We start from the raw sequence: 11,687 nt of genomic DNA, 5'->3' as shown, positions 1-11,687 counted from the left end.
TACAACAGTAATGAAAATCTTTCACTGAAAAAATTGGGAATGTGTGGAAGCTAGTCTGCCAAACCTGGACACAGAAACGTTGGATTTTAAAGTAGAAGCACCCTTAGAATCGAGAAAGAAAGATTGGGCTGTTATAATCTGTCCGTTGAAGTCCCTCAAATTACACTTTCCCGGCTTTGATCTGGTTTCTGAGATGACGAGGACTAGAAATGTCACCCTCCTTTTTTAAAGTCCTTAACAGGGGCCTCTGAAATTTAACAGCGACAGAGGGACGGAAAGTTTGCAAGCTGCTAGTGGAGCCATTTCAGAGAGGGAAAGAGAATTCACATGCTCAGAGACCCTCTTCCCCTCATACCATCCGTCGACCAGTGTAAAGTCAACACGAACCATTCCGCTCGCTCAGGAGGCTTTCACTCTCCTCCCCCGCTCCGAAACCGCCGGAGGGAGAAAAGATTCTCAGCGCAGCCAATCCGAGCCAGCCCCGGCCAAGGAACCGGAAGCATGCACACGACGTCACAATGGTTGTGATGGTGCCTGCGCAGTGACACGTTTCCCTCTGCTATAGCGCTGGCGCTGCTCGAGACCGAAGTGGAGGCTGGGACTGGAGAGAGAGGGAGAGAGAGACGCAGACAGACAGACAGACAGGCTAGTGGGTGGGACAGGCGCTGCTCCCGTTCTCGCGGGATCCCCGGAGCTGCCGCTGCCGGACTGGGGCTGGCTGGCTCGAGGCAAGGAGAGAGCGCGGGCCGAGAGGGGGGCGGGGCGTGTGAGCGGCCATGGCGGGCCAGCAGTTCCAGTACGATGACAGCGGCAACACCTTCTTCTACTTCCTCACCAGCTTCGTGGCCCTCATCGTCATCCCCGCCACCTACTACCTGTGGCCACGAGACCAGCACACCGGTGAGTGCGGGCGCCGTCCGCTGTTGGCCCTCCTTCCCTCAGGCCACTGTTGTGGGCCTGGCGCAGCGTGTGGCAAGCTTGTTTCGCTCCTCGGAGCCTGGGCCTCAAGAAGCTTACTTCTCCCTCTCGCATCCCCCTCCCCCCCGTTATTAAGAACATAAGAACACCTGCTGGATCAGGCCATTGGCCCATCTAGTTCAGCATCCGGTTCTCACAGTGGCCAACCAGGTGCCTGGGGGAAGCCCGCAAGCAGGACCCGAGTGCAAGAACACTCTCCCCTCCTGAGGCTTCTGGCAACTGGTTTTCAGAAGCATGCTGCCTCTGACTAGGGTGGCAGAGCACAGCCATCATGGCTAGTAGCCATTGATAGCCCTGTCCTCCATGAATTTGTCTAATCTTCTTTTAAAGCCATCCAAGCTGGTGGCCATTACTGCATCTTGTGGGAGCAAATTCCATAGTTTAACTATGCGGAGTAAAGAAGTGCTTCCTTTTGTCTGTCATAGAGGACTTTGAATTTTCCGGGCCTTCCCCTTCCTCCTGCTCCTACCACCGCCCTCCGTTTAATTTCGTGGAGGTGAGAGCCGGTCATCCTAGTCGAGTTGTTGTAAAGACGGCCCCAGTGTATAAGGCTGTTTTCATGCGTAGTATGACACTCCCAAAAGCGCCTTTGGAGGATGATAGTGGAGCAGTGGTTTGGTTTGGTTTTTAAGGGGGGGGGGATCTGTACTTCGTAATCAGTGTATGGTTTTGTTTTGTGTTTGCTTTCATATTGCAGAACCTGCAAATGCACATAAGGTTTTGGTGTCATACATGAAAAGAACCAAAGATTATGTGTGGACTGAAGGCTAAAAGCCTACCTAAACATAAAGCAGCCAGTCCGGTTAGACTTCACTGGACACACTGATGCGAGTTCATAGCCATGTATTCAGCACTTGATTAACCTGGAAAAAATACCACCAACTGCTCTGATTAGCAGATTTCATGTGCAAAGGAAGAGTTTTTCCACCCCTTTTTCTTAAGGATAGTGAGCATGACAGAGTTAAGGGCCTAGTAATCTTTATTATAAGACTTTGCATATGCACCATGAAGCTGTCTTGGGAGCAGAAGTAGTAGCTTGTCGCCTGATTGAGATGTGACGTAATGATCCTTGTCATTTCAATGAATATTTCAGAATAAGTAGGTTGTTCATATCAAGCTCTGCTTCAGTGGAGGCTTTAGCCTAAAAATAATGTTCATCTGAAAACTTGATAGTAAACTATATTCACCCCCATTTTCCTGTACAGTATTTTTACTCCCAGGTCCCTTGAAGACTTAATGAGGGATGTTTGTTGCTTCTCAATATTTAGAACATCTGTTGTTATAGACAGGGATGCAAGCATTGTTGCAAAGTTCAGGAGCCTGTGATATTTTCTAAGAGCCTGATAGGAGGCAAATCCTGTTTCTGGCCTTTGCAACAAACCAGTCAACAGGTGCAAATATTTATCTCTGCTAGTTACAAGGCATCTGGAGTTTTGCACCCTTAGTTTCAGAGGTAGTCAGGTCAGGGAGCTTTAAAAAAATGAACTAGCTAGCAAACCAGCTTTACTACTTGGTTCTAATACTGAATAGGCAGAAATAAACAGAGTATCTTCTTGTAATGCCTTACACTTCAGCAGCATATTATTCACCCAGATGAATATTTTTGTTAAACAGCTGCAATAAGTATTTTTAATGTCAGCCTTTAAAATAGCTGTTTACAGAGGCCAGCTGGCACTTATCTTTGAGCCACCAGCACACATCTTCATGCCATTTGTGCACACATTTTAAATATTAATTGTAACGTGATACTCTAACAGAATCAGCTAGGGCTTGTTGTTATGTGCCTTCAAGTTGATTTTGACTTATGGCAACCCTATGAATGAGCGACCTCCAAAAGCATCTGTTGTAAACCACCCTGTTCAGATCTTGTAAGTTCAGGTCTGTGACTTCCTTTATGGAATCAATCCATCTCTTGTTTGGCCTCCCACCTTTTCTACTCCCTTCTGTTTTTCCCAGCATTATTGTCTTTTCTGGTGAATCATGTCTTCTCATGATGTGTCCAAAGTATGATAACCTCAGTTTCATCATTTTAGCTTCTAGTGACAGTTCTGGTTTAATTTGTTCTAACACCCAATGATTTGTCTTTTTCGCAGTCCATGGTATGCACAAAGCTCTCTTCCATATCACATTTCAAATGAGTTGATTTTTCTCTTACCCGCTTTTTTTCACTGTCCAACTTTCACATCCATACACAGAGATCGGGAATGCCATGGTCTGAATCATCCTGACTTTAGTGTCAAGTGATACATCTTTGCATTTGAGGACCTTTGTACTTGTCTCATAGCTGCCCTGGCCAGTCCTAGCCTTCTTCTTATTTCTTGATTGTTGTCTCCGTTTTGGTTAATGACTGTGCCGAGGTAGTGATAATCCTTGACAAGTTCAATGTCCTCATTGTCAACTTTAAAGTTACATAAATCTTCTGTTGTCATTACTTTAGTCGTCTTGATGTTCAGCTGTAGTCCTGCTTTTGTGCTTTCCTCTTTAACTTTCACCAGCATTTGTTTCAAATCATTACTGGTTTCTGCTAGTAGTATGATATAGTCTGCATATCTTAAATTCTTGATATTTCTCCTTCCAGTTTTCACACCTCCTTCATCTTGGTCCAATCCCGCTTTCAGTATGATATATTGTGCATATCGATTAAACAAATAGGGTGATAAAATACACCCCCATCTTACTCTTTCCGATTGGGAACTGGTTTCTCCATCAGTTTCAGTTGGGATATATAAGGCCTGAAAGTATGTTTCATTTAGGGTATGGGTTGGTAACAGGGAGCAGTAGCAGAACTGGGCAGATAATTTCCATATGACTTTATGCATTATTGCAAGAAATCCCGAAATGAAGGAATTAGCAGCCTTCCCTGTCTCATGTGTCATCCTGCCATGCAATAAACCATTGTACTCTGGTAAGAAATACTGTACACTCTAAAAAGTACACTTTCTAAGTTCTGAATTTGTCTTCCTGGATATTATGGCTGTTTTTTTCCTTCATCCATTAGTATCGTCTGAAATTGTTAATGTAATGGGGTCTTGGAACTAGATTGAAGCTGTCCAGTTTCTTAGTAAGTGGCCACTGATCTGTATATCCATACATCTTTGCCAGATTCCTATCCATCGTTTTCCTGAAAAGAACGAGATACTGCCAAGGAAGACTGAAAAAAATTGTTTCTGAGTGGCTCTTCGAATTAGAGTCTGCTTCAACTTTAACATATCCCTTTTCATTTAATTTTCGTAGTCTTACTGGTGAAAATTACCAGTAATTTTCCCGTATCTCTAGTGTTCTCCTATATCATTCCCACAACTTTGCTCTCTTAACTTGCCTTCTAGATCCTTTTCCATCCTCAAAGCTTTGTACTGAATGTCTCCTATTTGTCAGCTTTCTTTTTGAAAAAGTAGCTTTCTTTAGTGTTTGAAATAAAACCATTTGCAGGCTTGAAAAAAAAACAAACTAGTAAATCATTGTTTGAGCGGTCTCCTTGCTCCTGGTCTTCTTGAAAATGGGTGTTAGTGATTGTAATTGGGGTTCAACATGAAGTGTAGAATTGTGTGCCCAGTATGTGTGCTGACTTCCATGATGATGTCCTAATATTTATGGAAACATTTCCCATCTTTTGAACTGACAGTGAGATGCTCAAGCTATCAGTTATATAACCAATCAGATAATGAGCTAGAATCAGCAAACCAAATAGCATTGTAGGTATTCAATATCAAGATTTAAGAATTGCCAACAAGTCTTTAGGGAATAGGCTAAGCTTTTATTCTGGGGCAGGGATGATGTAAAAAGCTCTTCTGTGCTCTTGTCAACTGTAATGTTCAGACTGTGATATCCAGACTCCGAACTGTGGATCTCTAATTGTGGTTTCATATCCTGGTTTGTTAACTAACTCAATTAAAAAAATGCAGTTGCTTAGGGAATGTTGTCCCTGTTTCAAAAGTGGGTTTGAAACTTTAGTATCCTTGTATCCTTAAAGGAAGAGAAAACACTGAGACAGAGACAAGTTAATTTTATTTATATATTTAGTACGTTAATACCCCACCTTCCTTTCATCATAGGACCCAAGGCAGCATACATGTGGTTCTTAGGCAGTCTCCCATCCAGGTAGTGGATGGTGAATCAGCTGAACTGGGCTGTAGTTTGACTCCCTTTTAAAGCAGGTTTGGTGGTGAATATGGAGTCTGTCCTTGGAAACACAGAATGTTCCCCTGAACGTGCACACCAACTTTAATACTGATAGCTCAATCTTCAAGGTAAATGGTGCATTTGAAAACAAGTTAAGAAGTTGAGTTGATATTTGAATTTGAAATATTAAATTGTGCCATGTACATCTGTGTGACTTTAGTCTGATATCTTAATGGAGTAATAATTGTATTACAAACGAACTGATACATTTCCCACTGAACAGCAAACAGGCAAGCCAAACTGAAAACCTCACTAAAGCTTCATTTTATTCACCTATAAATAATGATAAAAGTTATGCTTTACAAGATAGAACTTAGTCTATAGCCTCATTCAGAAGTAACAGTGTTATTAGGATTCCTCCTTCCCCTCTAGCACAGCTGCAAGGAGTAGGTTGGAAGCTTTTGGTTGTATTTTCAATTAACCACCATTTAACATTGTGTGTGATTAAGTCTTGTAGTCTATTAAAACAAACCAACTTCAAAACCTAGTTTATGGCTCGTTTCAATAAACTATTATTAACATTAACCACAGTTTAGAGTGGCTAATGTTAATGATAATTTATTGATACGAGCCATAAACTAGGTTTTGAAGTTGGTTTGTTTTAATAAACTACAAGATTTAATCACAGTTTGTCTGGATTCTGATGTAACACTACACCGTAGTCAGTTAAAGACTAAATTGAAAGTACGGGCTGTGCACAGCTCTCCTTGTCTGCCCTGTGGCCCCAATCTGTGTGCTCCTGGGAGGGCCGGTCCACCCTGTCCTGAAGAGCAGGCCATCTGCCCCATCCTGGATCCATCCCAAAAGCTATTTGGGGGTGGGGCTAAGGGCTTTTTAAAAACTAAAAAATATGGTCAGGAGCTGACTGAGAACAAGCAGCAGGACAGTTCTATCCTGTGTGTTGCTGGTCGCTGTTCCATCACAAGCAGCTTCTCTGCATGCAGGGAAGCCACCTGTGAACAAGCAACAACTGGCACCACACAGGATAAATCCCCCCACTTATCATGCAATAAGCAAGAGAATTCCCTACTGCGGGGTGTTGCTCCTTTGTGAGGGAAGCTGCTCACAAAGGGGATTTAGTGCGCATGGCTTGAAGAGGTCTCGTGGGAAGAAGAAGAGATTGGGTGAAAAAAGCACCTACCTTCTCCCGCAAAAAGGTGCCTCCCCTATTTCTCTTTTCCTTCCCGTGCACGCCTTCCTTTTCTTTCCGCCTTATCCCTGCCTCTTGATAGCCCTGGAACAGTCTGTTACACCATACCTGACCCATAGAGATTTGAGGCTATCTCAGTCCAACTCAGTCAAGGCCGAAATGCCTCCAGAGAGGCCTGATTTGGCTCAGGCTTCGGCCCAATACAGGGCATAGCCCTAGTGAAAGTTTTGACGTCTTCCTTTTTGCCAAGGAAAAAGGGGAGGTGAGAGTGCATGAGCCTGAGGTTTTTTTCACATAACACATAACCATTCTTTAGTGTTGCATCTGAATCGAGCCTATGTCTTAAATCTTCTTGCTTTAGCTACTTAAAATCCTATACATGGAAACAACCCTTAAACAGCATTGCTACTTGTAAATTAAAATTGGCAGTTGCAAGAAAAATTATACTCTGTTATGCCAACCATGGTGTTCCCGGTTTAGGCACTCTCTGGGAACTTGTCATACCACCTGATTCTGCTACTTGTACCAAGCTGTGTTTCCACCTCAGTGCCAATGCATGCTGGTATTAGGGCTTTTTTCTTTTTGTCCCAGTGCTTGTGAAGCCTATGTATGTGTTGCCAAAACCCTGAATGCTTGATTGGTGCAGTGCTGTGTACTGTTGAGCATAGCTATAGCCAGCCTGGGTAAACTTCTGTGTATAAGAAATTGTTTGTTGCACGTTTGGGTGTTTAAAGGATCATTTAAATTGGCCAGCATGCATAATTTATGATATTTTTATACTATGTGCAAATTGGGTTTAGCAGCAAATTTTCAAGAACCGTGATGGAGAAAGTTTCAAAGAAGTTACAGGGTAAGGCTTTCTGGCATCCTCTGAGTTTAGAAAGATGTTGCAATTTGTGCTGTTGTTGGAACTTGCTTTGCAGGTGCATCTTGTGCTTCAGCTTTTGGCCACATGCTGTGCAATCATGTTATCTAGAAAGGAACACTGTTTCCTTTAGACTGTTTTGACTGTTGTACAGAGGATACACTTCTGTGCTGTACTGTTCATCTATCCTATAAGAAGAATAATGAGCAGTGATACAATGCTTTCTTCATTCTTGTTTTGTGTATGAGAGTCCTCTTTCTCTATAGATTCTTAAATATGTACATTCCAACTATGCAAAAGCCACCATTTTCTCTATATAACTACACACCTCTTTCCAATCTCCATCCAGGCAAGTAAGATGCAGAATCACGATTCAAGGACACATTCCAGCCAGGCAAAAGCCTACAGAACAGGGACATTGAGGTGTGAATCTCAGGGGTAGGGGGCAAGGTCTGGGAAGGATGTGGCCTGGGAAGAGTTCTGAGAGCCCTGGAGGGGCAGCACTTGGATCTTGGGATTGAGGTTCCCCGTTCCTGTGTTACTGGATGGGCAGCATTGGATGTTACACATGAGTCACAGCCCACACCCTCAAGAAGGTGCAAGCTGTGGTTAAAAAAGAAATGAGTACACAAATCAAAACGTTATCACATTCAAGTATTATCCAAGGCCCCACCTCTACTGGTCACACTTACCTGTGAGTAAGGCCCATTGAACACAGTGGGTCCTATTTGTGAGTAAGTATGCATAGGATTGTGTTGTAAATCACATTTTGTTCATTTGTGAGCACTCACTTAGCCAATATGGTTGTGCATTTTCTATGCTGCAATACTGAACAGTAGCACCATAATAGTGATGAAAATTGCCAAGGGAGAGTTTGCCTGCCTGTTTCTCCGAAATGTTTGCTGGTGCTTGTGATATGGCAGAACATCGTTTCAGTACTTATAAACATTGGAGCTTCAGTGTGGGCCTCAACTACTTTTTTATCACTTGCTGATAATACTGTATTTGGTTACTTGGAAGTAATTCTTACTAATGGCAGTGGGACTTGCTTCCTTGTATGCATATTTCAAAATTGCAGCCTTAAAAGTCCTGCAAATATGCCTCTTGATTTCAACAAACTCCTTGAGAAAATCGCAAGTCCTGAGATTTCTACAAGTTAATTTGAATGGTTTCAACAAATCATATGAAGAAGGCTGAGTGAAGAGAAGGCTGAGTGAAGCCGAACATTCTTGAGTATATATAAAAAGATTGCATTCAGTATTTTAATTGTTGTTATGTGCCTTCAAGTCGATTACAACTTATGGCAACCCTATGAATTGGCAACCTCCAATAGCATCTGTCATGAACCACCCTTTTAATATTTGCCTCAAATTAGACTGTGTTTGAAAGAAAAGTGTAAATTATGTCACGTTTTTGTGGATTTGCTAACTTAAGAAATCTCTCAAACATGCTTGAACAAATCCACTGAGCACGTCACAAAATTAAAATGTTCTTGATCTGTGGAATGTGATCATGGTGCTACTTTCTTCAAGAATATGTACTTGATAATTGCAGGAAGCAATTGCTACAGTTAGCAACAAATTCTAAGAATGCACACATTTGGCTAGTGAAAAATCTAGACTGATCTCAGTGGATTAGCTTTGTGTTCCTCTGAACTGCAGCCTCTGCTATACTTGAACCAAATCATTAGTTCTAATGTCAAGTGCTCTTAATACATTAAAAACTGTGCATGTGCTACTTGGTTTGTTTGTGTTACTGATGTAGCCCACAATATTATGCAGTTGCAAAAACTACAATCTTGGTTCTGCTTTGTGAGTTCCATGGAAGCTAACCTACTTCCCATGAATTGGACTTCACTTAGTTGTGTATAGGGATGCGGGAGAAATTCAATTCAGTTGGCATTTAAAGACAAATCTACCTAATCTGCACTTTCCAAAACAATATGTGAATCAAAACAGTCATCCTTTGAAACTTGTACGTCTCCGAATTTTGCAATGCAGTTCTCTGGCTAAGGTAAAGTGTGCATAAAAATGTACATATTAGTAAAAATATTTTAAAAGTCATTATATTGGGATAATTTCTTTAAAAATGTGTATATAGGCAAAATTGCATAATATGCATATTAGAAGTATGCACTAAAATGCTAATTTTTATGAGGACTTTTTTGTAAGCTGATGTAGAGAACTCTATTTTAGACTGGAAAAAAATGAGAGAAACCAGAACTGACGGATTCACCAATCCCTAGTTGTGTATCCTGTGTTTTATTTAGAATCTCAGAGCAGCTCAAGGGGTTCACAGAACATCAACAGTTCAATAAAAAAATATTGCAACATAAACATTTATGATATTTGTTGTACTCTGGTGTTCCCTAAAGCTTTGCTCCATATTTGCATGATTACAACTGTGTTTTTGAAGTTTAGTTAAGTAAAGTATTTAGGAAATTCCATGTAGAAAGTAGACTAAAACTTCAAGATTCTAATGTCAAGTGCTCTTAGTACATTAAAAGATGCATATATGCTGCTTGCTTTGTTTGCATTATTGGCAACAGTGTAGCTCACAGTATTATGCAAGAGCAAAAACAACCTGTCATGTATTTAACTAGTGACGCACAGCAGTAATGAATGAGCTGGAAAGATAAACATATTTCTTCCTTGTTTAGTTCCCCAAATGTATTCGCATCTTGAAACAGTGATAAACAATAGTATGTTATGGCTCTTTAAATGATTAAAGGGGAATATGCCATTTAAGTAGACATTCTGAACTTGTCCACTGTGAGAGTTACCAAAGACACAATGTATAAAGTGCCTTGCAAAAGTACTCAGACCCCTGACCAATGCTGTCATATTACTTAATTTTAAATGGAACATTGTAATTTTGTTCTGTATGATATTTTATTTTGAAACACTGAAACTCAAAATCAATGATTGTAAGGTGACATTGGCTTTATCCCAGGAAACGTTTGTAAGAAACAAAAAGCTGGAACCTGTTTCTTGCATAAGTATTCAACCCCTGTGATGTGGAAGCTCCCAGTGTACACAGATGAAAGAAAGTGCCCCATCGAGGACACAATTACCTTACCATTGGCCTCCACTTGCGAACCATGAAAGTTGTTGTCACATTGTCAGGATAAAAACCCCACTGTTGAAGGATCATTGGTCAGGCTGTGGATCTGAAGGAATGAAGACCAAAGAGCATTCTACAGAAGTGAGAGATAATGTAATACAAATGCATAGATCAGGAAAAGAGTACAAAATAATATCCAAGTGTTTTGATATCCCAGTGAGCACAGTTGGATTAATAACATTTCCCAACATAAAACCAATGTCACCTTACAATAATTGATTTTGAGTGTCAGTGTTTCAAAATAAAATATCATTCACAACAAAATTACAGTGTACCATTTGTAATTCAGTAATATGAGAGCATTGGTCAGTGGTCTGAGTACTTTTGAAAGGCACTGCATATAGTGGCAAAATCACTAGAGATGGTCCCCCTTAACCTGCCTTAAAAGCAAAACTAATATTTTGTTTAATTATCTTTCCTTGGCCAGAAGAAGAGTAGAAACTAGAGTACCTTAGAGTACCCTACTCCCTCACCCTTAAATGAATGTAGTGCTCATTGCAGACAAAATGCCTTTCAAACATGTATGTTAAATGTCAGGTGTATAAAAATGAAGTCTAAAGCAGACTTCACTCTATATAAGTACAATTTATAACTACTTGCTGGATCCAAAGGCTAGTGTCAATGTTCAACATAATAGGGTCAGACAGGGTTAAAAAGGATCAGGCTGTAAGATTGTGCCCTTCAATGTCATGTCAAACTAGAATAAAAGGGGATAAGTTAAGATGGAAAGAAATATTCCTTGGCTCAGTTCTTCAACCTTTATTATTAGCAAGCTGGCATTATAGCTATATATTTCCTTGGTTCTAAGGCAACATACTTGGATGTTTCACGTATATTTAGAATTACAGTGCCAGTGTTAAATTAAAAATTGTACAAACAACAATTTTGTTGCAGTGGTCTGGAAAATTTAATTGTGTTAATGATCATGCAATATTTTCATGTTGTCAAGGATATTGTCTTACACAATATCAAATACTTCTGCATTTTATTATACAAGAAATACATTCTCTTGAATTTCTTTGCACAGAAAGTTACTGTTCACAGTGCTTTCTGTAAATTCATGAAGTTTGAGCTTTAAAATCAAATTTGAACTTTGCTGGTTCATGTATTTCTATTGTGATACCTAAGACCACCCTTTCTTGCACATAATTGTAAGGTTCATACTGAAACTGTGTTATGAGCTGGAGTGTCATATCAAATTGCACATCTTGCCTTAATTGATACGTTTAATAGAACTTAAGGAGATGATAATCTATTTGGACTTTTACAGAGAGAGGTATGTAAAAGCATTGACATATTGCAGGTGTCAACTTGAGCTGTCTTTTCTGCAAACCTGTTATCAAAGCTGACAAGACTCTTGAAAGATACCATGGCCCAGTTAATATGTAATAG

General features: G+C 40.6%; 1 protein-coding gene across 1 annotated transcript in view; it reads left to right on the top strand.

Annotated features, from left to right (window-relative positions):
- Window positions 1-504: 504 nt before the first annotated feature.
- The window catches only part of SEC63 (SEC63 homolog, protein translocation regulator), a 49,386-nt gene continuing 38,203 nt past the window's right edge, over window positions 505-11,687 (top strand). Inside the window, exon 1 of the mRNA XM_061623528.1 lies at window positions 505-900. Within this exon, the coding sequence (XP_061479512.1) occupies window positions 777-900 (124 nt within the window). The 5' untranslated portion in view covers window positions 505-776. The remainder of the gene's footprint in view (window positions 901-11,687) is intronic.

This window comes from Rhineura floridana, chromosome 4, assembly GCF_030035675.1.
Source record: "Rhineura floridana isolate rRhiFlo1 chromosome 4, rRhiFlo1.hap2, whole genome shotgun sequence".
NCBI classification, from domain to species: Eukaryota; Metazoa; Chordata; class Lepidosauria; order Squamata; family Rhineuridae; genus Rhineura; species Rhineura floridana.
This window is presented reverse-complemented; position numbering and strand designations above follow the sequence as displayed.